The 26,992-nt window shown below is 43.6% G+C and overlaps 1 protein-coding gene across 1 annotated transcript in view; it reads left to right on the top strand.

Annotated features, from left to right (window-relative positions):
• RPA1 (replication protein A1) overlaps positions 1-26,992 on the top strand; it is a 276,446-nt gene that overhangs the window by 32,520 nt on the left and 216,934 nt on the right. Inside the window, exons 2-4 of the mRNA XM_086955196.1 lie at positions 6,259-6,306; positions 8,676-8,754; positions 9,518-9,626. Of these exons, the coding sequence (XP_086811322.1) occupies positions 6,259-6,306; positions 8,676-8,754; positions 9,518-9,626 (236 nt within the window). The remainder of the gene's footprint in view (positions 1-6,258; positions 6,307-8,675; positions 8,755-9,517; positions 9,627-26,992) is intronic.

Here is a 26,992-nt window from a genome sequence, read left to right as displayed (position 1 = left end):
CTGCCTTCAGGATTGTCAAGGCCTGCCATAGGAATGACTGATAGGAATCTGTGTCCATTTTAGGGTTAGATATAGGTATACTATATCTAAAGCAAAGGGTGATTACACCACTTTGCCCCAGCTGTCGTGCAGCCAGTTGTGTCAGATTTAGATGGCCAGCCAGGGGTGGCATAATACATGCTGCAGCCCCTGGTAGGCCCTGGGTACACCTATGCCCTGAGGTACAGGGTCTGATAAGGTGGCCCAGTACCAATTGGATATGTACCTAGGGTACATGGAATCCATTTTAGAGAGAGAGCAGTGGGCCTGGGGTCCTGATTGGCAGGGTCCCAGGCCAACTATGTCAAAAACAAGCTAAAACACAGGGCAAAAAGTTGGGGGCAACCATAGTCAGGGTCTACCTTCCTACAGCCCGTATTGGAGGCATATAAAGCAACAGGGTTACCGCAAAATGGGTAGGAAATGGAGTAGTAAACTGCAATGCGTTTTGCAATACCTAGCAATACCTGTGATATACTTCTATTGGTTGTCAGGACATAGAATACAAAGTATACGTTCAAACTTATACCTATTATACCACCAGAAACTGTAAATGTAATTGCATACATGCACACAAAGCATCAAATGTAGAAAGAAAAATCGAAGAATAATGTTTTAGAAAAATATATATATATTTGTCAAGTTATTCACAAAAAGTACATTATCAAACATAATTATAACAAATCATTAAAAAACATACATATTGCATGTTACATTTATTAAAATTTTTTTTAAAAAGACAACTCATAAGCATTCAGGTTAAAAAGTTCAAAAGAACAGGGGTCGACGCGGCGTTTCGGTTACAGTGTGATAGACAACCTTCTTCAGGACCAAGTTCTAGAAGGAAACATATAATTACTAATCATATCAAACCCAAATTTTGGCAGAATCATTTTCTAAAACAATACATTTTCTTCCGCTATAACATTTGACAACAGGTGCTGCTGGATTTTGTGCAGAAAGATTGCTAAAAAGGTGGTTTTTAGTGAGGTATTGCTAAAGTGCATAGCGCATTTGTACTGTTACCATTTCGTGGGTCACTATGTTGATTATCATAGTGAAAAAAGTCCCTTATGTGGGTCGGTGGAACTCATATAGCCCACTCTAAAATTACTATGCATAGGAGGTGTTAATGGGAGTGCCTCAGTACTCATATAGGGCACTTACTGGTCGGTTGCCGTTATGCAAAGCGATAGATTTTAAAATTATTCCACCCACTTCAGAAATTACCTTAATGGTTTTAGTAGCCTCCAACTAAATCCAGGAGGGCACTTTGGCGGTTGTATAATCCGATATGGGAACTGAAAGTAATTCCTCTTGTAGTTCTATAGTTCCTCACGGTATCTGTAAATAGCAGTAAGGTTGTCTATTAAATTTGAGCTGTAGGTGTTTAGGAAATTTACATAAAAAAATAAAAGAAAACTACCTTAAGATTTTATGTGGATAAATCTTGTGTGGGTAGTAGGAGCCACCGATAAATATTTCCTGTGTCGCTGAAAATAAAAGCTCCTATTAGTTTATTGCAAATGGGGAGTGATAACCAACGGTCCACTGGTCTACTTAAATAAATTCACCCCGTATTTATACTTACCCAGGTTTAAATTACTGGCAGTAGTGGGTGATGCACTTGCTTTTCACTATGCTGGTATAGCAGCTATTTAGCATTCAATTCGTGGTGGGCATTATCCTGCCACTGGTTCTTTGGGAAAAGGATAAAATAAATTGTCTATTGTAGGGTTCCAATCTGGGGTCATGTTTAAACAAACAGCCTTATCAAATGGATTTAAATAGGCAGACTTCAGGTGTCTAGTTTTATCAGTAATGCGTTTTTGATAGTCTAATCTCACTATATATCGGTAATTTATAATTATATTATTTCTTTTGTGCATAGAGCATGTACTACACGCATCTGTCTGGAGAATGTAGTCATCCATATTATTTAAGAAAGTTGCCAATGTTTGTTTTAAGGCAAACAGAACAAGCCCCCTGTGATACTAGATGTCTTTCAACATATATTATAAATTGTTGTAATATTGTATAATAAAATTTTTTATCGAGTTCCAACAGTAATGGAACCAAATACTGGGTGAATAATCTACCCCTTGGCTACGCTGAGAGACAACCCGCATAAAAAATGATTCAGAGTTAGATAAGCGCGGTTTTACCTTAAAGGATCTTACTATCACAAGCGTTTGGCATAAACGAAAAGCGGGTTGCAAGCGTTCGGGCTAGATTATCTTACCTCGAGCTTAATGTTCGGCCTCCCTGCTCCTACTCCCATCGCCGTTAATCTTCTCTTTATCGTGTAAGCGAAAGTATCTTTGCTGGCAGAGGGAGTCCCTATTTATGTTAAGGGCGATCTTATTGGGCGGTAAGAGTTAATCGTCCTGATTGGTCGACGCATTGTCACGTGGCATCACGTCATGCGGTTGCGTCGTTTGTTTACCTTTTTGGACGCTGCATATGACGATGCTGTAAAAGTGGGACTAAGCTCTAAATTGCATATAAATATTGACATAGTGTGTGTTAAATGTAGTCGAAAATAAATAAATTTTTACAGCGAGAGAAATCCAATATTATCGCGCACTAATTTAAATGAAATAGTGAAGCAATGGCTCAGTACAATTCGGGTGTCCATTGGTTTACGCATTATTGCGCGATTTGAAAATATCGGATATTTATTATTAATAATATTAACCCCCCCCCCCCCTGGTGTTTCGTAAGGACCGAGGATCTATAGATGAGTGGGTATTGCTTCTGCTTAAGACTGGAGTCCTCCGCTCTGGCTAAGTGGGTCTCTTGTAGGGCCTCTACATCTAAGTGGTGATCTACAATATACTTCCACACCTTGAGACGCTTCTGCGTGGAGTTAAGACCTTTTATGTTCCAGGTTGCTATAGTAATTGGCGTCATTTCACGGGGAAAGAAACAACATTCTCTCTGAATCTAAAGTAGCCCATCGTGACTCCCCTCGGACCAGACCACCTGCAATAATGTGGGTACCCAATCTGCAGATAGCAGTATTGTCAGAAGAAACCGGAGATAGCAACTATGGTCACAGGAAGATAGGCGAGTTCGAATCGTCGTCCATGAGCCATCCAAGAGAAGCTTCCGGGTCTCTGCTATCCGCTCCAGCGCTGCCCTGAGCTAGGGCCTCTTCTCCATGAGGAATGCCCAGCAGGCGCAGGCCCTCCTGTAGGTCAGTGACATGGCGTCGCCGATTTTTGTATTCAAAGCTATATATATGGCTTTGACATTTAAGGATACTTTTCGATACCACGAGGAGTGAATCGTTGCCCTCGTGTGCGGAGTATTTTGGTGGAAAGAGCAGATTCGTGCTGCTTAGTCTTTAGCTGAGGAAACGTCGACACAACACTCCTCTGAGTCAGCCAGAAACAATAGAGATTGCTCCACTGTGTTTTTTCAGTTTTTAGGCCTGGCTACAATAAATCATGTATAATATGGTGCATTTGTGGCAAAAATCTAACTGAGAAATTTTTTGTTGACATCTATGATTCAATGGTTTACACAATTACTTCTTGCTAACACACCTTACCCTCACAGAATCACTTCTTCTATGACCGCCTTTCCCTGTTGCCCCAGGCACTCTTTGTATACATTTTTGACTATGTACTAGATGTGTTTGAAATCATGACCGTGTGAATAAATAACACTGATCAATCTTTCATTTCTATGTGTGTTCGTTTTAAATCTATGTGATTATACAACCTTTTGTTTTGTGGCATAGTATAGTGTTCTGAGACCACTCCCTATTGTAGTGTCTAATACCCAGGTCCCAGTACCATTGGGTTTATATATATATATATATATATATATATATATATATATATATATATATATATATATAACTAACCTTTCATACTAGCATAAATTTCAAAGCACCTTTTACTGGTTAGGCCATTACATTTTTGAAGATTCCGTTTAATACTTGTACATGGGCCATTAATTGTAATCCAACCTGAGCTGAAGCTTGCTGCCAATGTCTACACCCCAACTTTTATTGACATGAGTTCTGACTGGCTATCCTCGTCTCGGAATAGAGCTTTAATGGCAGCGTGATTCTGGCCTTTGGTCAGTATGTGATCTTCAGTTACCTCAGAGGGACACATGTGAGAGACGCCACCAAAAAGATGGGGAGCTGAAGTAGGCAAACTACTTAGGAATTTGACGAACATTGCTAAATTATGCTATTTAAGTTGTATATTTAGAAAAGAACGCCAAGTGAAACTGCTGTGCTTCCTTGTGCATATGTTTTACTTGTTACGTCATAGGCAGCTGATGTTTTTTGCCATTTAAACAATGCAACAAAGATTATGTTGGGTCGGTGTCTTCAAAATTGAATAAGTGTATTTTTGTAACCTGCTTAATTTTTCTTTTTGACAAATCAGATTATACCTCTGCATTGAGAGAATAGAAACTGAATTTTTAAACATTAACTGAGAAACATTCCTATCACCGTCCTGATGGCAATGTTAGGAAACTAAGAGGCATGCATTGGCTAGATTCTGATTATACATGGAACAATTTCAGTCTATAAAATCAAACATGATTTTTTTTGTACAGCAGAGCAGCTGAACTCACTTTGAAAGTGCTCTTGTATGTGACAGTGAGGAAAACGGAGGATCGGTGAAATAAAATATTTGCCTAGGATCGAGAAGGTTATGGGTCTAGAATATTATCGATCGAGTAGCTTATTCAAGTCACTTAGACCTTAGTGCCTAATTTAAACCGGTGGTGAGCACCGGCACTTAATTGTCAACATCTGCACTTGTTATGGCAATCTGCCATAGAGTGGCGCTGTTTGCCCAATTTAGAGATTCGCGCAAAACAACCGTTTAATAATTAAACTACCGCTCAAGCCATTCTTTCAGCTTTGGGGGCCTGGAATGGTCTGAAATTCACACTTGTAGGAGGGTGATGGTTAGTAGTTGTGATGGTACTATTATTGGGAGCGCAGGCAGGAGCACTGGGAGGTGCTGGCTGCAGTAGCCTCCTGACAAGGGCCTGGAACTTATTTTACAAATTAAGCACTGCTAGACCTGCAGGTCTAGTAACGTAATGATTTTTCAAGGCCTGAAATTGATGTCCGATTGTGGAATATGAGCAGCCCCACACCATAGATTGCCTTAATTTAGGTTGGATTGCTCCTCTAGCTAATTGGAGCATTTAGAGCAAAGTAATGCCTGTAGCTGTGGATGTACAGGGCCGATCAAGGCAACATTTAGCTTTGATAAAGATTTTGTCACTAGGATTCCAGGAGGATTTTTATAAGAATTCCTTTGTTAGTAATGAATGTATTTAACATTGTACAGTAGTGTTTGTTGCTCATAATGTGATTTTATTACTCTGTGCTGCGCACCAAATTGATATATGTATAGGTTTACCTTAAGTACAGCTATGAACCAAACGACCATCACTTTAATGGAATTTCTTCTATTCTGAATCCTGTCCTCCACACAGTTTACAGTGCTTCCTTTTAAAGAAACATTTATGGGTGCAAGCTAAAAGATGTTTTTGTAAAATTACATCCTGAAAGATTTTATCAAATGTAGTCTGCCACTTGGCAGACAAAGTTCTCTTTTTTCTAAGTTGGTAAACTACATTTTAAAAGTTTGATAGCATTTTAAATGTGCAGCAAATTCATCGGATACTGTACTATTTAAGGACGATTCATCCCAGTGATGTGTGCACCTATTTCTCAAATATCGGTAATTTTTCCTAAAGTTGTCCGCTAAAGGTTGCAAAAGAAAGGTGTTGTATTGCAATTTTTGGACTTGCATTATTATAGGAATTTTCATGAGCGAAAGGTTGATTTACATGTGCTCTGTAGAAAATTATCTGATGTATGTCAGAAAACATCAAGAAGTAAGGTGGATTCTATGACTGCATCAATTTTTTTTGAATTTGAGATCATGAAAGGTTTTGTCCTTCTTAGCATATGTGCCTGTGTCTAAAAGATGGAGTGTTTTCTCTGAAACCTGTAAGCTAATATCTTTAAAGTTAAGTCCTGCTTGCACTTGTGGAACAAAGGATGTAGAGTGGTATCCGATCCAATTCTCTTTCAAATCAATTACATATATTTGTCAGCCCTGTACAAGATTTCCCAACCTTAAAGAAAGCCAGAATTCTTTCAGGGCCTTGCACAATGTCACACAGCTTTTTTGACTGTCTGCTAATATATTGCTTTCTTCTTTCCAGGCCATGATGCAGGGTGAGACTGTTTCGAAGCCGATCTTACAAGTTACAGTGAGTATAAGTCTAACCTGGGTTGGGTGAAGATAAGACCAAAAAATGTTAATGTAAGTTCTACTCCCAGTAAGGAAACAATAAAATTAGAAGATCAGCTGTGGAGGTGCATGTTTCCTGTGATTATAAAAGTTATTATGCCATGCATTGGCATCACCAGGGGAATGCAAGGAAAATAATCCTTTAAATTAGCTGACTCTGATCTCCATGCCAGTTTGTTCTTACCTTTTTAATGTCATTGGGTCCAAGTTTCACAGAACATGCTTCCACATTAAAGAATGCATCTCCATTCCAGGAACCACTGCCCACCTGCCATTGGAGTGGGGCTTTGAGCGGTTTGGAGTCTTGTAATCAAGCGCACAATGCGTTTATTTTTTGTTGATAAAAACATAAGCAGGAAGCCTGGATAGTTCACAACTATATTCTCCCAGCATGGGTCTTTAGGATGACTGTCACTGTATATCTTCTAATCAAATATTGGCTACAAGTGAGGTCTAGTATATTGTTTCATAGTTCTGATAATGTCCGACTTAACTGAAATGGCTGAAATAAGTTGGCTCTAACTCATGCAGAAACTGTAGTTGAACCTTCTGCTCTGCCATGCAGATCGAGGAGTTACTAATTTATACTGTACCCTGCATTTTAAATAACTCTTCCTGGTATGTCAAATTTCCCGCGTGCCTCATATTTCACGTAGATGCCTCTAACTGGTGCATTAATGTGCATCAATCCTTCCTCTTATTTTATGACCTCCTTAAATTGTGTACTGTATTTATCATGGATTCTTTCCAATGTTTCAGAACGTACTGTCCTTGTGTGGTGCTCAGAATAAAACTTTCACTTCATCCTGTCTTTTACATGGACTTCCCAAACGTGCGAAGAGCTTAGTATTGGTCTGTTCCCTTTACTTGCTTAAGTTTGAGCATTACTCTGTATCAATATTTCTGTGTTGGTCTTTTTCTCGTGCAGTAGTGTGCATGTATCAAAACTTACATTTCACATTGTCCCAACATTTTCTTGTCTTGGTCAACATTACCTGAGTTGTGTATTCTGTATTTAAACATTGCTCTGTGCTTTACAGGGCGACAATGTGTGAAGTACTTTAACGTTTTCTCTGGTTTCACTCAACACATATAGCTTCAACCCTCCTACATTTAACAATTTCCCTAACATACACAATACTTAGCATCTATCCTTCCCTTATGAGCATTTTTCTTATGCAGTATTCTTGACAATCCTTTCTTGCCAGTATGTTTATAATTGTAGACTTTATCAAGTATTCCTCCCGTACTATGTGCTTTAGATGTGCATTCTTTGTTTGTCCAATGCTGACCCTTTTCCTGCACCCTTCAATTTGTGCTGGACTCTTCTATATTTGAAAAGGAAATGCGTGTTCTGAGATAGTAACTCCAGCCCCTCGGTCTAGCTTCCTCTTATGATTACTTGAATAGTCTCCTTCCAATTTACGCCATGTTGAGTATCGTCATTTCAATACACTTTTCTCCTTATTTTGGGATACTTCAGGCAAGTGTATGAAATCAAATGGCAAGGTGAAAGAGGTTCTGCTTGGTTGTGCGACACATTTTCTGACCCAGCGTATTAACAGGAGTTCAGACTTTGTTCTTTATGCACATTTACGCCTGTCCTGCCATTATGAGCTGTCCTGCCATTATCAACAAATCTTTTCATCTCGATTAATATCTTGCATTTATGGAGCACGTGCTAATTTTTGTCTCAATGACTTCTACTATGCATATTTTGCAGTTTTTTTTTTTTTTTTTATTTTTTTTTTTTTAGAAAATCAAGAAAGCGCAGATGGGCCCATTGCAAATGGTGCAGATTATTTTCATCAAAGATAGCGAACTTGCCCTATTATGTGAAAGCCATTTTACATCTTTTTAATTAGTCTCATAAATTCCTGCCTTGCACGTCCTAGCAAAAACGAATGGAGTGGTATTTCCCTACACAGTGGTCCCCCGCATGTATCATTTTTCTCTGTACCTCAGTGAAGAATCATTTTTAGACTATTGCAGCCCAACTGGTATGCTCTTCTTGTGCTTCACCAGTCTGGTCATGGCATGTTCAGGGACAACCCCATAATTTAAGAAGTTCACTTTTGATTAATATCTTCTGTATTGGATTGGCATGTTTGGTATAATCGGTTTAGTTTGCAATTAATCAACCACACTTCAATTTACCCTAATTGGAGATTGTGGAAAGGAGAGCCTAGCGTTGTGTACTTTTTACCATAAATGTAAGTATTTTAAAAACAATACTGCACGTGTTCAACTTCTTTCAAGTTACATTTTTAATTTCATTAGCCTGTTATTGGGTGCGCCCTGACCAAATATTCTTTTCTTTCATTGTAGAATATCCGTCCCATTTCATCAGCCAGTGGCCCTCAGCGCTACCGCCTTCTGATGAGTGATGGGGTAAACACACTGTCCTGTAAGTATGGACCCTTTTGTTACGCTCCATAATGCATGATCTGAGGGAGCAACCCCTCTTCTGACCCTGGACGGTGATAATGCCATGTTAGATTTACTTTGGTAACCAAGGAATCGTAACCTTAAAGAATGGTGATGAGTGGGTTGTGTTGTATTTGGAGCCTGTGAATGTTGGAAAGGTTCGTAACAGTCCATCTGTGACCATAATCTTGTTTCCTCCTTCATGTTATGTAATTGAAATGTTAGCAATTCCTTGGACAATAATTGCAGGCTATCTGGTTGCATCTTTCTCTGTGGGATCTATACACAAAGAACATAAAAATAACTCAACCAGTATGGGAGGGAAATCTCCCATAGATTCACTTCTGACAGGTCACTAGCGAGAGCCATATGAGTATCCGTGTAAGAGAGCAGAACTAGACCCAGATAGAGGTTTCAGTTTATGCACAAATTAGTAACACTATGGTAGTAATAAAAGAACTAGAGTAAGTAAAACAGTCAGAGATCAGCTACTGTTTGTGCTTGAGCGTGAATGTTAAAGAGGAGATTTAAAGAAAATATGTGCAAGGCTGTAATGTGATCAATAGAAGATTGTTGAGCTGCATAACATTTCGATTTGGGCCCTTGAAAGATGTGCTTGCCTGTCCGTAGTTTTGTAATTTTGAGCTGTGTGCACTTCTGCAACTTTGCTGTAAAAACTTTGAGATTAGAACTGTCCCCCTACCTTTATTTTCCAGTAACATGACCACATCACTTTTTTCCAGCTTTCATGTTGGCAACGCAGTTAAATTCACTTGTGGAAGACGATCGCCTGGCCTCAAACTGTATCTGTCAAGTGAATCGCTTCATCATGAACACCTTGAAAGATGGCAGGTATGTTAAGTGTGACAAATGAAGCGAGGGATTAGGATCGGATTATACAGTCAAGAACCCACGCTCCTAAATTTTCATAGTTATGCAAAAGAGAGATGCTCTTCCTCCAGAAAAGATAGAAGGGAGAGAGAAAATTAAGTTTTGGTTGGGACGAGGGAGCTGATCGACTGGATCCTGGGATCTGAGTGATCATAAGTGATTACCCTCTCACACCCAGGCGGGTGTCATGCTTAATCACTGGGCTGCTCCTCATTGGGACGGTGGTGCAAAGTCTGATGGGGCCCTAGAGGGGGCTCATTATCGGAGATCTTGTGATTTTTGCCCTAATGATTAATGCAAGCGAGAGTGTAAGTGGACGGTGGTGTAGTAAGTGATTTAAAATAGTCTCTGGGGTACCAGGAGCTGCTTTTTTAAGGTGGTCTCCTTGACAGGACACAGGCGCTGTATCAGGAGGCAATGTACCTAGACGGCTTTAAGATCAGTCGCATAGGACCAACATGTTTAATGCCTTATGGCACAACAGGATCTTAAGCATTTTTTCCTTTGTGTGTTTTTTCCCTCACTTGCTCTCAGGAACAGCAGGATCTTCAGGATTTTTTCCTTTGTGTGTTTTTTCCCCTCACTTGCTCTCAGGTAATTTCCAATGAGAAAAAAAGAAGTGTTGGTGGCCCCCACAATAACCACTTAGGAGATGGTTACTGTCCCTTAAAGCTAGGCTTGAGATGTTTAGTAATGGTAGTAGTGATTTGTATTTCAGAGGTATAGACCATTTTACCTGCAACCCTAGAAGAAACTTTGCTACTGGCCTTCCCTATAATTTGAGTTTACTCGTCTGTAGTGATTTTGCAAATTGAGGTTTTTGTGCAAACTGACTTAAATTTAGAAGCCAATAATGTTGAGGAATTTAATAGATAAAATCAATGTTGTGGCTTGCTTGGATCCCACTACTTTTTTTTTAACTAGAAATCCAGGAAAATATCAGACTTTGGCCAAAATCACAGAATTTCCCCTATTCCTCTGAGGGAATGTTCTAAAACCTGCCGGGATCGACAACAGTCCTACTACCCAGCAATGACATACTTCTCTCAATAAAAATTATATTCCACTTGTTTGGGCGAGCCTGTTGCCCAGGACAAGAAAGGCCCTAAAATACAATATGTAAACATCTCACTTTTTGCACTAAATTACATTCATTGTGAGGATGTGGGTAGCTGTTTTATTTGATCCCTGTACCTGCCGGCAACCCGGGAAATCTCCCTGTCCTAGTGATTTCTGAAAACTAGGCACTTAGGAGGAAAGGTCCATTGAAGTATAGCTTGCGTAGATTCCACTATATATTACCCTGAACACCCAGCAAATGTCTAACTTGGGCTACCGTCGCAGATTTTTCACAGATTTATGAGTGGCAAAGTTCGTGAATCTGACAAAAGTCCTACCACCCAGGGATCCCACACTTCCCTCAATAAGATTGGTACTCCTTTTGTGTGGTTCGGTTTATCACCTGCAACAGGAAAAGTAGTAAAATGATCAATGGCGATAAACTATACACCTGCTGGAGTCCAAGGTTGTGTGGATTGTGTGGGTGCCACTTTTCTTTTCTGCAAAAATCATGTCAAACATTGGCTAAGATATCCGATTTTCCAAAATTTCTCTTACGGAATTTTGCAGAATCTGCAAGGATCAAGAACTGTCCTACCTCCCATAATTCCCACACCTCTCTATAAAACCAATACCTCACTTATGTAGCTGGGCCTATTTCCTGCAGCAGGAAAAGCCCAGAAACTCACAATTGAATCGAAGTTCGCTTTGAGAGTCAGACTCTAAGGATATTGGTAGTTGCAGTATTTGGGCCAAGGTACAGCTAGCACCCAGGATACATGTTGACCACAGATATTTCAGTAAACATATCTGTGGGAGCCCAGAATGGTGCAACATGCATAGATCCCTCTACCTTTCTTCAAGTAGAATGCTTTGAAAACATCATAACTATGCCCAAAGCATGCAAATTCCTCTGGCTGTACTTGAAGTATGGCTGCAGTATTTAGGCTTCGTGTCAGGTAGCACCCTTGTACCCTAGCTACCCTGTGCTATAGAAACCAAACTATTCCAGTATATTTTCTGATCCAGATAGCCCTGCAATATCTTAACTTTGCCCAAAAAACGATTTGCTTTCTTTCACTGGGGTGTGGTCAGCTTAAGGATATTACTTGACATGGTTTAATTCTACGTAAATACCAATGGAACACCCGGTATCCCTTTATTGTTGTTCTAGCTATGATTAAAAACTATTCTTAGGGTACTTCATGGGTAACTAATCCTCCCTACACCCTACTTTTATTTTTTGTCAACTTGTTTCAGCCCTTTTTAGGTCTCGCCCTGGTGGAAGCGCGCAAAGCGCGTTCTCGCCGCGAGACCTATAGTAGTCACCTCAGCTTACAACGAGGCAAGAGGAGACAAGAGACTGGCACGCGCAGCCTACTGTAATCTGATCATGTCGTGCATGCGTTCACCATCTCCTGTCTCCTTTAGCCTCCAACACACACACAGGCATACCTCCTCCTGCTTTCACACGCGCAAAAACACACACACACACACACGCGCACACAGAAACGCGTGCACATCCCCTCCCCTCCCCCCAACCTCCCCCACCACCCCACTCACCAGGCTCTTTCCACGTGTCCCTCGGCAGCGGGTCAGTCTCGGTTCTCCTTGATTTCGGCAGCTTCTGCTACACGGCTCCAAGACGGGATCCCGGGGCCGGACGCAGCTCTTTCTTCTTTAAATTCAGCACCAGGGCTTCGGAGCGCACTGCACTGCCGCAGATACACTGCTTCCTTTGCCTGGATTTCAGCCCCGCATGCTCGCCGGTGCCTCCAATGCACCACACGCAGCTTCTAATCTAGTCGGTGATCAGTGCCTCCTAAGAGCCCACCTGTGCTGACGCCGCTCTGAGCGCGTGCTTGTGAGTAGCGTCTCGCGCAGGCGTGCTCTTGGTTATGTTTACGGACGTGTTGATGAGAGGCGACTCCTGCTCCGCCGCTCTGAGCGCGTGCTTGTGAGTAGCGTCTCGGGCAGGCGTGCTCTTGGTTATGTTTACGGACGTGTTGGTGAGAAGCGTCTCATGCTCCAAGCCTGTGCAATAGAATGACAGAGGGAACATTGCTTACACTTGTTTTTAATGTAGCCGCTACATCTTGAGTGTTGATCGGGGACACTAAATGGTAGCTGACTTTTCTTTAAGAGATGCCACCCATTACCCATGTGCGGTAGGCGCACACGAGTGTACATGAGTCACTGGCACCATCTGGTGTGACGGAGGAGGTGCATATATCCTGTGTATCCAAGTCGTGCGCATACAATGGGGCTGATACTTGTGTTCGGTGGGGTGGTGCGTGACATCTGCACGCTGTGAGCGCCAGCTGTGATTTTTAGGAAAAATGCGATACCGGCATTTGAATTAAAACAGTGTTTGAGCAGGAAACGGGGGACGTTTTACAGCAGACGAGCAATCCACATCTCCCAGACATTAAACACAATGCGAAGCACAAGCGTTCTCCGTGCGCAGTGGGCGTGAGTGTGCACACACTGATCACTAGTGGGTCAAGTCAGTCGCAGCACAGTCTGACTTGGGAACACAAATTCAAATGTAACTTAAAGCATGATTCCTTTATTTCAAGATCACACCTGTTCGTGTTACCGCGTGCTGCTTTTTGAAAAGCACAGAGCGCTTCTTGGTTTACAGTTCACGTCTTTGGAATGGAGAACGTGGAATCTGAAACGTAATTTCGTGGTTATTGGTTTATTTATTTTTAACGCCATTAATCTGGTTCCGCTTCTTTCATTTTCTGGGAGACACGGCTGGAGGCAATATATATATATTGTGTCCTCCGTCACTTGTCCGTCGGTTTATTTCGATTTTTGGAAATGGTTTGTAATCCCCCGGGTTGCAGTCGCAATGTAGGCTAGATATACGGCTGCTATTAGTTGTGGATACTACAGAAAAAACCCACCATTGTTTCATGTCTGTGACGTGTGTGCACTGTGGGCAGCTGTGTATATACTCGTGTTGGGTGGTGCGTGAGTTTGTGTCTGCATGTGGGATGTGTAAGCCTGTGTGGGAGAACAGTGAATCGGGTGGTTTCCCTTGTGGCATGCAACGTTCAGGCACCAAAAATACTCTTTATATGGCACCGTGATTTATCACTATTGTCCACGGGACCTGGCCCGCTCGGAGCTTAAGGAAAACAAGGTCCTTGTGGGCCCCCAAATTGGTACGCCATAAAAGAGGAATGCAAAACATTCTCGGCTGACATCAGGGCATCATTCCTCCTCCTCCCAGCGCTCAGAAGAGTCTAGAAACTTCAGGCGCTCCCATTCCAGGCAGATAAGGGAAGTAACATGCCCAAGCAGCGGAGCCAGGATTCCCTGCATAAACATGGCTATAAATAATACGTTCGAGGCATGTGGGCTGCTGAATTCATATCTGTGCATAGATCGCCGCCTAGTGTTGGGTCCGGATGATTGCACATTGTTGTCCTGGAAGAGTCTTCGAAGTATCACGAGATAGGTGGCTCCTCCCCTGGACTACAGTGCACATGGGCATCCTCTCCATCCCCAGATTGTTTTTTTCTGCCATTGTGTTCGGATGTACTTTCTCTACTCCAGTTCGGAAACTTTGTTATAACTCTTTACTATGGCCAAAGGCCTTTGGGGCGTCGGTATTGTCTCGTTCGGTGCCTATTTTTCTCCAGTTCTTCGAACAGGACGTCGAAGGCCACTTTTGACTTTCGACACCAGAGGCCCAAACTACGACGACGATGGACCGGAGTCCGTTCAAATGATGCCCCGTCTGCAACTCTAAGTACCCTCACATTGATGTGCACCAAGTGTGCAATAAATGTTTATCTCCGCACCATGACGAGGCCAGCTGTATTGCCTGCTCCAAGTTCCGGTCGAAGAAAACGCTTCGAGTTCGACGCGCAGCAAGACTGTCAGCGCAGAAGTCGGCGCCCGAGCTGGACAACATCTTCGAGGCCGGTGACGAGGAAGGCGCCGACGAAGACGTTCCTGACCAGCAGTGGGACCCAGCTTCAGAGCATGACTCCAACTTCGATGTGGACGAAGACGATGAGGACTACGTCCATGAAGACGTCGTCGAGGTAGGGGACGACGCAGAGGCCATCGGGGCTGTCGATGACGTCTCCAGTGATGAGCCAGGCCCAACCGCAGTAGCGGGGCCTAATGATGACAATGCGCTCCCTACGGCTCAGGTCGAGGCATCGCCGGAAGGCCTTAGCCAAGATCTTACTCCACATTCTATAGCCCCGCGTCCAGGCCCGGCTAAGAATACTTCAAAGGAGCCAACGGTCGATCTTTCAAAATCAAAACCGAAACCTACAGAGCCAAAACCGAAACTGCTAAAAGTGGTCATCGGATCGACGCCATCAAACACATCGACGCCAGTCAAGTCGAAGAGTGTCGGCAGCCCTTCAGGGTCGCAAGGGGCGCCGCCTCGAAGACCGGGGCGCCGAAGCCAGGCTCTACAGTCAAGCACATCACCTCGACGCAGTCGACGTCGACGCCCAAGCATGGTGACAAGACCAAAGGTCTCCATGCCAAAAAGGCTGTCGAACCGAAGATTTCAGCATTCAAAGCGCTACTGGGCAAAGCTCTCGAGTCGAAGACCAAACCCGACCCGAAACAGCAGATTGCATCAACGCCCAAGGCCGTACATGTTACGCACCGTGAGCTCGAGTCGACGCAAGGAAACAAGCATGCTAGTGAGCCGCCGAAGCAGCTCGGATCGAACACTACGGCAAGGTTTAAGAAGGTCGGCTTGTCCACAGGTCACCCTCCAATTAAATACGGTCTGCCGCCAACGGCTCTACCCAAGCATCTCGAGCAGCACAAAGGCACTGACACATCCAAAAGAGTGTCCGCGCCTTCGAAGTCCACTCCTGAGGGGGTTATGTTCCAAGAACCCTCGTATGACAACCAGTCGAAACTCTTCATCGACGGAAAATCGCACCAGAACATCCCTTGGAGGCGTACAAAATCCCTCTTAAACGGAAGAAAGACTCAACCACCTCACCAGTTCTCTTTGAACATGTTGAGAGCTATTCACAACAAGTTGCATATTCTCCAGCGCAAAGCGAGGAGGACGTGGGTGATGAATACGGTCAGATGGCATTCACTTATCATACTGACACTGATCAGAAGGAACCTCAGCAATGGACTGATGCTGCAGGCCCTGATGATCCACAAGCTGCACCGGACATTCAGTCTTACAATGTCAAAACCTCGCCTACTGAAGACACGGCGGCGTTTAACGCTTTAATAGAAAGGGCAGCCCTCAACCATGATGTGGAAATGCACGCAGAACCAGTGGAAGAAGATTTCCTATTTGATACTTTCTCCACCTCTGAAAAATCGGCAAAGACATTGCCTATGCTGAAAGGAGTCCTCAAACATGCTGCAGACATTTTCAAAGAGCCCACAAAGGCAAGGGTTATCAACCCAAGGATTGAAAAAAAGTATAGACCTAGCGCCTGTGGACCCTACCTACATCAAGGGCCAGCTCCCATTGGACTCCCTCGTAGTGGCCAATGCTCGCAAGAGGGCAAACTTGCAAACTAGTGGTGATGCTCCTCCTCCGGACAAAGAATCAAAGATCTTGGAGGCGTCAGGAAAGCGGGTGGCAGCACAGGCTGCTAATATTTGGAGGATTTCAAATACACAGGCCCTATTGGCTAGATACGATAGGGCTCACAACGACACATTAGAACAGCTGTTGCTACACCTGCCTGATGTTTACAAAAAAGGAGCAGAAATGATCATACAGGAGGGGAAGTTAATTTCTAATGCATCCATCAAATGTGCACTAGATGCGGCAGACACGGCAGCTAGGGCCATTAACACTAGTGTATTGTTGAGACGTCACGCCTGGCTCAGCATCTCTGGGTTTAAACCAAAGATTCAAACAACTTTGCTCAACCAGCCAGTTAACCCTGACTTCCTTTTTGGTCCCGATGTAGACACGACCCTCGAAAAAATTAAAAAGGACACTGAGACAGCAAAATCCATGGGGGCTCTGCAGTCACAGCAGTTTCGGGGCAGTTCCTTTAGTCGCTCCGGTAATAGGGGAGCCTCTAGAGGACAAGCGTTACAGCAAGCCCAGTACAACAAGGGGAGCACGCAAACCACCTATACAAAAAATAACGGGTGGATATCGTGGGAACAGCGCCATGGGCAGAGGACGTGGAAATAACTATGCCAGATCCTCCGCTCCCAACAAACAGTGACGCCTTGTCACTGCCCCCCGACCATTTAACACCTGTCGGGGGAAGACTCCAGCAGTTCCTGCCAGTCTGGGAAGGCATTACCACAGACAGGTGGGTGAGACAACTTATCCAATACGGCTATTGTCTATTAACTAACCTCCACTCCCCCAAACTACCCCCAAGGCACTGCCCTATGTCCGCAGAGCACATGCACTTATTGCCGCAAGAAGTACTCTCCATGCTGCAAAAAGGGGCAATAGAACTCGTGCCTGCAAAAGAGCAAGGTACAGGGGTGTACTCTCTGTACTTCTTAATCCCATAAAAGGACGGTTCCCTGCGGCCCATTCTAGACCTCAGACCCCTCAACCAATACATACTGTCAGAACACTTTCATATGTTAACCTTACAGCAGGTCCTGCCATTGCTCAGTCAGGGCGACTTCCTAGCAACCCTGGACCTCAAGGATGCATATTTCCACATTCCCATTCACCCAAGTCACAGGAAATATCTCAGATTCACTATCAACAACCAGCATTACCAATTCAAGGTCCTGCCTTTCGGGGTCACCACTGCCCCCAGAGTGTTCACCAAGTGCTTAGCGACTGTGACTGCGCACCTTCGGAGACAGCACATCCAGGTCTATCCCTACCTGGACGACTGGCTTGTTCAAGCAAAGTCAGCCCAGCAGTGTGCCAACAACATGTCATGCACAATTCACCTCCTACACAGTCTAGGATTCTCACTAAACTACCAGAAGTCTCACCTTCAGCCCGCTCATGTGCAGCAGTACCTAGGGGCGACAATTAACACTCTAACGGCAACAGCGCAGCCAAACTCTGCCAGAGTCAACAGCATGCAGCTGCTAATTCAGAAGTTCAGGCCTCAACAATCGCTCCCAGCGCAAGTATTCATGCAGCTGATCGGTATGATGGTCTCCTGCATATTCATAGTCCCGCACGCGAGGCTACACATGCGTCCCCTTCAAGAATGCTTAGCACGACAGTGGAACCAGGCTCATGGGCATCTGAAAGACTTGGTGTTGGTGACCGGTCGTGCATACAACTGTCTGCATTGGTGGAACACACAAAACCTGTGCAGGGGACGACAGTTCCACGAGCCTGTCCCACAAGTAGTGCTGACAACGGACGCATCTCTCCAGGGCTGGGGGGGCACATGTCCTCCATTATACTGTGCAAGGACTATGGACTGCACAGCAGCAAAAGATGCATATCAATCTTTTGGAGCTGATGGCAATCTTCATGGCACTGAAAGCGTTCAAGTTGCACCTGTGCAACAAGGTCATGTTGATCCGGACGGACAACATGACTGCCATGTATTACATCCAGAAACAGGGAGGCACACACTCCCCGCAGCTATCTCACCTAGCCCAGAGCATGTGGAAGTGGGCCATCCAAAGGAATATCTTCCTCATGGCGGAACATCTCCCGGGCAAGGACAACCAGATGGCGGACCTGCTCAGCAGGCACAGTCATCAGATGCACAAGTGGGAGATTCACCCCTCAGTGCTCCAACCATATTTCCAGCAGTGGGGTCATCCAGAGATCGACCTCTTCGCCACAAAAGAGAACGCAAAATGCCAAAACCTCGCCGCCAGGTTCCCAAACCAGTCTCAGGGCAATGCGATATGGATGAACTGGTCAGGCAGATTTGCGTACGCTTTTCCCCCAGCTCCACTCATACCGCTAGTGGCGCGCAAACTGCGGCAGCACTCCATGACGCTCATCCTGGTTGCTCCAACATGGGCACGGCAGGCTTGGTACACCACGCTCCTGGAACTTTCAGTGGTGCCTCACCAACGGCTGCGCCTCACGCCCAGTCTCCTCACTCAGAGCCATGGAGACATTCAGCACCCAGATCCGCAACAGTTAAGCCTTGCGATTTGGCTCCTGAGGTCATAGAGTTTGGCTACCTCAACTTGCCCCCTGACTGTATGAACATCATCAGAGGCAAGGCGACCTACAACTAGGGCGTGCTATGCAGCCAAATGGAAACGTTTTGTCATCTACTGTTCCAATAATGACATTAATCTGCTAGATGCGTCCATGCAACACATCATATGTTACTTGCTGCATCTATATCGACGCAATCTAGCGTATCGTTCCATTAGGATACATTTGGCCGCCATGGCAGCTTATCTTCAAAACAGGCAGCATCTTTCCCTCTTCAAAGTGCCTGCCATTAAAGCCTTCTTGGAAGGACTCAAAAGAGTGATCCCTCCCAGACACCCTCCTTCACCTGTGTGGAATCTAAACATCGTTCTCACCAGGCTCATGGGGCCACCCTTTGAGCCTCTTCATTCTTGTGAGATACAGTTTCTTACATGGAAAGTGGCTTTTCTGATAGCCATCACATCGCTACGAAGTCAGTGAGCTTCAAGCCCTAACAATTCAAGAGCCCTTCCTACAAATTCATGCTAATAGGGTAGTGCTGCACACCAACCCCAAATTCATGCCTAAGGTGGTCTCGCAGTTCCACATTAATCAAACCATAGAACTGCCAGTTTTCTTTCCAAACCCAGATTCAGTGGCAGACCGGGCACTGCACACCTTAGATGTTAAAAGAGCTCTCCTGTATTACATCGGCAGGACAAAAGACTTTAGAAAGACTAAACAACTGTTTGTTGCCTTCTCCCCACAACACAAAGGCAACCCTATTTCCAAATCAGGTATAGCCAGATGGATTGTTAAGTGCATACAAATCTGTTATCAAAAAGCTAAACGCACTTTAACAGTTCCCCCAAGAGCGCATTCCACACGCAAGCTAGGGGCATCCATGGCTTTCCTAGGTAACATTCCTCTAGAGGACATATGTAGAGCAGCCACATGGTCCACCATACATACATTTACCAAACACTACTGCGTAGAGGTACACTCCAAGCAGCAAGCCGTTGTGGGACAGGCTGTTCTCAGAACTCTCTTTCAGACTGCTGCAGCTGGCTCTGGCAACTGTCGCTAGGGAGGTAACTGCTATTTTTTCTATGCACAGATATGAATTCAGCAGCCCACATGCCTCGAACGGAATATGCTACTTACCAGTATGCATCTGTTCTTGGCATGTAGGGCTGCCTGACATTCATATCGCCCTCCCTCCTCCCTGGTGCCTGTCGCAGCTGTAGCACTCAGAATCATTTTCAGGCATGGTCATCACTTTCAGTATTACACTCCACCTCTGCCACAATGGCGAAAAACAATCTGGAGATGGAGAGGATGCCCATGCGCACTGTAGTCCAGGGGAGGAGCCGCCTATCTCGTGATACTTCGAAGACTCTTCCAGGACAACAATGTGCAATCATCCGGACCGAACACTAGGCGGCGATCTATGCACAGATATGAATGTCAGCAGCCCTACATGCCAAGAACAGATGCATACTGGTAAGTAGCATATTCCTTAGAAGCACTCACAGCGCTTTAAAACTGCGCAACTAGTAGAAAGCAAGTTTTTTACAACAGTGAGTAGGATATGAATTTGGATACAAGATGTCTCATACACTGAGTTCAAAACCTCTGTCAAAATGCACACACTATAATACAAACGGCGCTAGCTATCACAGTTTTACCTTTCTTAGCGCTCAAACACTGGCAATATTACCTAATTTAACTGTATTGATTTTATCGAGCTCTGAAATATAAATGGCTCATATGGTCTTCTGAGCTGTAGGTCTCTTAATCCCATCTGTGGCCTGGAGACATCCACAGCCAGGCCTGGGAGACCTCTGAAGGGACAGTTCCTGATATCTGGCAGATCTCCGATTTAGTGGCCAGCAGTGTGCGGGCGGTGTGCTTTCTGAACAGCAGAATAAAATTTAAGTTTCCAGGTCGCAGCACCAAAAACATGTTGAGTATCGGCCAGGAATGATGCTCCTCTGAACCAGAGCATACACATGCTACATAATTACACTGTGCTCAATGCAGCATACACTCCAAATACCATTCAGTGCCACATAGTTACACGCCACACAATTACACTCTACAGAATACAAGATACTCCTCACAATACCACTCAGTGCCACATGATTATATGCTACATAATTACACTGCGCTCAATGCAACATACACTACACTCAGTGCCACATAATTACACACCACAGAATTACACTGCACTCAATGAAACCTACACGCCAAATACCACTCAGTGCCACATAACACACCACATAATTACTCTACTGAATGCAACACACACTCCACACAATACCACTCAGTGCCACATATTTACATGCCACACAATTACACTCTACAAAATACAAGATACACTCCTCATAATACCACTCTCTTTCACATAATTATATGCTACATAATTACACTGCGCTCAACGCAACATACACTACAAACTCAGTGCCACATAATTACACACCACATAATTACACTGCCCTCAATGAAACATACACGCCAAATACCACTCAGTGCCACATAATTACATCCCGCGCCCTGTCGGTCGCCCGCGCCCTGTCGGTCGCCCTCACTCTTACTAAATATATTGATTTGTTACTGTGCACTTTTTAAGAATGTTTGTATTAGGCAATAAAAGAATTAATTTGCAATATCATTGGCTATCCTCCCTTTTGGAGTTGTTCCAAGTGTGTGTGTGTGTGTGTGTGACATATGTATATTAGAGGTGCAAGTCCAGAGGCTACATTATATTCAACTAAATTGTTATTGGTGCTCTGTCTCTTTTGGACCATATGAGCCCCTCTTGGTTTCAAAGTAAAATCCAATGGAGTGCAGACCTTCATCTGTTCTGAAAATAAGCAAGCGTAGATTGTCCTACTCGCTGTTTCAAGTGTTCCATGCTGTTGATTCACCTACTATTTTACCATTCTGCAACCCTGCTTAAAGAGTATCAAGGGTTTTTACATTGCGCTTTGCTCTGAAAGGAAAGGAGCGTATGTCACATGATACACCATGATGTGGGGTGTGTCTGGGTGCTCGTGGGATTTGGAGAATCTTGCAAACGCTCTCCATTAATGAAATGGGAGATCAGTGCCTTTCTTTGTTAACCACAAACTGCAGTGTGCCTTCAGTATATTTAAGATTGTATCTGGGCCCCAAAGGCACTCTTTTCTGTGAAAATACTGTCTTACTCTTTATCTGCAGGGAGACTGCTGCAATGAAGGAACAGATTATGCTGTATATTTTGACTGAATTTTACAGCAAGAAAATCTAAATTATGTGGTACCTCTGTGGAAGCATTGTTTCAATGTTTTGTACTAGTTTATTGCCTTCAACAATCAGCTGCTAAAAAGTCTCCAGTTAACCTTTGCAAAGGGTTTGCCACTGAACCCCAACATTTGTTGCTTTTTAAGTAACTTCTTATCCGTTTCAACTCTAAATGTTATTGAAGTCTCTGCAATAGTAAAAAAAGAAACCATTAAAAATAGGTCTGTGGCACATCTGTTAAGTCAATAATTACGAAGACAACACACAGACTGCATAATCGCATATTTCAATGGCCCCGCTTATGCCTTCCTATCAAGTCCTGTTGTTTGTAGTGCTTAATTTGAGCTGAAGGTAGCTAGTGGGGCCCACCGGCAATTATTTTTGGGGACTGACTTGCATTTATGATTATTAAGAGATGTTGCACGGATTCTGCTCAGGAACAGAACTATGCTTGGGACCATAGAACATCAGTATGTAGGCGACTGGGTCACTAGATCACATCTGTTTCTATGCACCCGAGTCTGACTAACTATGGTACCTCACTTGCCCTCCTAACTTTTTCAGAGAGACCAGTGATTTGGCACTCCAGAACACAACTCCCCGACCCTCTCAGGGATTGCGGTAACATGACACACCCTTTAGTTTATTCACTCATACTTGTCCACAATAAAATAGAAGAAAAGGGACACGAAGGAAGTTTACAATGTTTATTTAAACTATTGTGTTCTAAAATACAATTATTGTACCACAATTAGAAAACAAATGCATGTCAATCTTATCAGCACGGTTAATAAAACATATACAGTCAAGTCATGGACAGTTGTATAGCGTACACATCACTTCAAGAGTCTCATGGCGCTTGCAAACTGCTCTGAATAAGAATGCTGGCTTAATTATCGAATAGCCATGACTTCAACTTTTTATGAAAGCAGCTATGATCATAGATGGTATGTAAGAATGAGGGCATTTTGTTCCAGGATGCTGGAGCGAGAAAGGAAAACAGTGAGTCATTGCTAGATTTATGCACCCTACATGGTTGATACCAACATAGTTTTTTTTCAGGTAGTATCTCTGGTTGTTTCCGTACATGTGCTTATGTGTCAAGCAAAGGATTTTAAAAAGAATTGTTTTTTTCACTGGAAGCCAGTGTAAAGCTCTTAAACAGGGGGCAGAGGAAGATCTGTGCGGAAGGTCTAGGACTAGACTAGCGGCAGTGTTCTGCAAAATTTGGAGAATGTTTAGAAGGTTTCCAATTATTGAGAGCAATAGGGTATTTCCATAGTCCTTTCTGTTAATGATTAGTCCCTGGATTAATGGTTTCCTAGCCTCAATGGGAATCCATTTAAAAAGCTTCCGCAAGCTATGTATTACACAGAAACAAGTGCCGATGACATGATTTAATTGGATTTTCATGGACAATTGATTGTCCATTAAAAAAAACCAAGGTTGCGAGCCATTTCCTTGGGGAGTTGGGCAGGGGCCTAGATTGGATGGCCACCAGTTGTGAGCCCAATGTTCCCGAGCCTTGCCAAAGAGCATCATTTCTGACTTGCCCCCATTCAATTGAAGGTGGTTGGATCTCATCCACCTGTCAACGTGAGACATACAGTTTTTGAAATGCTGCATGGTTTCAGTGGGGTCAGGGCCTAAAATGATCAGGATCTGCGCGTCGTCTGCGTAAGATGTGACCTAAAATCCATAGGCTCTGATCACCTTAGCCAGTGGGGTCATGTACAGGTTAAAAAGTGCCTGGCTCAAAATAGAGCCCTGTCGCACACCCATCTCGACCGGTCTCTCACATGAAATGCTATTGCCCATCTGGACAGTTGTTACACGATCAGATAAATAACTTTTGAACCATTTAAGGGCATTTCCTCTGACGCCTATCTCCCAGATCAGATATTCTAAAATGCTGTGGGAGATGGTGTCAAAGGCGGTGGACAGGTAGAGCAGGACGAGGATAACTGACTGTTTATCTAAGTCCAGTATGATGTTATCAGCAACCTCGACCAATGCTGTCTCTGTACTGTGCGCCGTCCAGGAACCGGACTGCAAAGGGTCCAAGAGTGGTCAAGGAGCTGTTGATTAATGAGGGATTCCAACATTTTCCCAAAGCAGGGAAGTAGAGAGATTGAGCAATAGTTTAGAAGAAGTTTTGGATCGGACGTCTGTTTCTTTAAAATCGGTCTCACTCTGGCAGCTTTCCATATTATGGGGAAATCCGCCTCTGAGAGAGACTTAATAAATAGACCAGTTAGGGTTTTCCAATAATACCGGAGCAATAGTGGAGAACATTTTTGGAGGGACAGTGTCAGTGGGGGAGCCCTATTTTATCTTCTGCATGACGGTCGTGACTGACTTAGTGTCACATTTGACAAATTCGTTCAAAATGTGGGGAGGGTCAGGGGACGTGCAAGGCACATCTTCAGAATGAACGCTGTTATATTGTGATGGGAAGGAGTGATGAATGGCGCTAATTTTTTTCCTCAAATTTAGAAAGGGAATCAGTCCAATCTTGGGAATCGGGGATTGATGACTGAATGCTGGGAGTTGGAAATTCCTTTGAAATTTGATAAAGTTCCTTAGAGGAATTTTCTGCCTTGTTTATATGATCAATAAGAAATTATGTTTTTACCAACTTTATTTCAGTCATATATCTGCGGTGTAGTTTTTTATATATTTCGCTGTCGGTCAGACTTTTACTTTTGTGACATTTTCCCTCTGCGGTTCTACACAAGAACTTTGTCAGTCTTGGTTGATCTATAAACCAAGGAGCGGTTCTAGTCTTGATCTTAACATGACGGAGAGGGGCAATTTTGTCTAGTGTGGTCAAAATGGCTTTATCGAGATTGTATGCTACTTGATTTACGCTAACGTCTGTCTGGTCAGGGCAGAAATGTTTAGAGAAGAGAGGCAAGGTGACTATACGCCATGACCTTCGCAATATTGAATCGTTTTCAGTCGGTTTTAGTTATAATTGTGGGAATAGCAAATTTTTGTAAATAGTGATCTGCCCATAATAGCGGACCTGGGGGGTTCTACTATAATTCCAAATGAGTTAGTGAAAAGGTGGTCAAGGGTGTGACCGACATTGTGCGTGGATCCTAAGACCAACTGGTCAAGACCATTCTACATGATGATTGAAATCGCCAATTAGGAGGGAATTATCTGAGGCCAATACAAGCGGTGCAATGGTCTCCTCTAATAATTTATCAGAAAAATCCCCTTTTGGTCCTAGGGGTCGATAAATTAGGGCCCTTCTCCATGAGCCCGTTGGAAAGGCCATTTATCTTAAAGATGCAGATTTCTGTATGGTTTTGTGTCGAACTTTTTCTGACCGAGATATTCAACTCCTGGTTGGAGGCAATTAGTAGACCACCACCACTTCTCTTTCCTATCTATTCGGATGACTTTATATTGAGGAGGAAAGGTGATGTGCACGTCAGGGGCGGCATGTTCATGTAACCAGGTCTCCATAACAAAACAAATGTCAGGGACCGCTAGGTCTAAGAGGCTCCCTATCTCTACTGAGTGTTAAGAGCTAGAGCGAGCATTAAAATAGATGGCACTTAGTTGACTAGGCTGATTGAGACCAAGAGGTGAAATAACTTTTTTGGAGTTGATAGGTTCAATTGGGTAAGAGATGTCTGGGATAGTAAGTATTTCTACTGCAAGTGAAACTCTATGTGGGAGGAGTTTAAATCTTTTAATTCTTTGTTTGAATATTTTAATAGTGCCATATTATCTCTGAGCCGTAGGATGTCTTACACAAATAATTGCTAAAAACACAAAGAAAATTATGCAGGGGCCCTGGCGTCTGGACGGGCTTGCCTTAAGTAGAAAATAACGGGGGACAACTGGAGCGCTAATTGCGACTTCCGATAGTGTAGCCGGAAGCAATGTCTACCAGGGAGACCTTCCGTCCAAACGGCACAAGCCATGACTGACCGGGGTCAGAGGCTGGTAGCTGGAGAAGCAGTGAGGGCACAAGACTTAATACAGAAGAGAGCCCTCTCACTTTATCTGACAGATCTGCCTAAACCCTCCCCCACTTCTGAAGCTAAGTGATTATAAGATATAGATCTCTGGGTTTAGTGGCGGACCCCGTACCTTAGTATACATAGGTGGATGTTCTACATCTCAGCTGACTGGACCGTCGCTTTGTTTTTTCGGAACTCCCTGTCCTAGAATAAAATGCAAAAATATGCTGGTTCTTTGTGAAAATAAAATGTGTCACAAAAGCAAGCGTGATATTTAGTAACATGTGCAAAACAAAAGCGGGCTACAAAGTGCATAATAAGGCTAACATAGGGAAACTACAGAGGGCCATACAAGAAACACACAACAGAGAAGGCTTGAAAAATAAGCATAGAGAGAAAAAGCAGCGACCGGCAAGAGTGAGATAAAAGGGCAGGGAATGTCTGCTACTGGGTTAAGGAGGCCTGAGCTGAATTTAACACTACACAGCCTTGGTATTCTGCACCTCCAGCACAGAGCTTTGGGGACCGAGACAAACTCTTTTATAAATTAGACCATTGTTGTTTGAAAGTAGAACAATGGAGTATATTTAGTGTGAGCGTTATGTCATGATCCATCTACTTTTCTGGCCTCTACCATTGCATTTTGACTGCTTTATTTTGCTACCCCTTGTGTTTTAATTTCTCAGAGTAGGTAGCATTAGTGCATTTAGTATTGGTAATTCTTGAATATTTGAGGTAAATAACCTTACCTACTCTGGATACTATCCAGGGCTACCAAACAAAAGGCCCCAGAAGAGGCCTCGGTCAAACAAAGAGTTTAGAAATCCACATTGTTCTCAATCCACCGTAATTGGCAGTGAGGCCATTAATTAGTATCTTTATTCCTTGGAAGCTTGTTTGTAGAGGTGTACACCCCATGTTTTTAAATGGGC

This window comes from Lissotriton vulgaris, chromosome 2_1, assembly GCF_964263255.1.
Source record: "Lissotriton vulgaris chromosome 2_1, aLisVul1.2, whole genome shotgun sequence".
In the NCBI taxonomy this organism is placed as follows: domain Eukaryota; kingdom Metazoa; phylum Chordata; class Amphibia; order Caudata; family Salamandridae; genus Lissotriton; species Lissotriton vulgaris.
The sequence above is the reverse complement of the archived record's forward strand: the minus strand, read 5'-3'. Positions and strand labels throughout refer to the sequence as shown.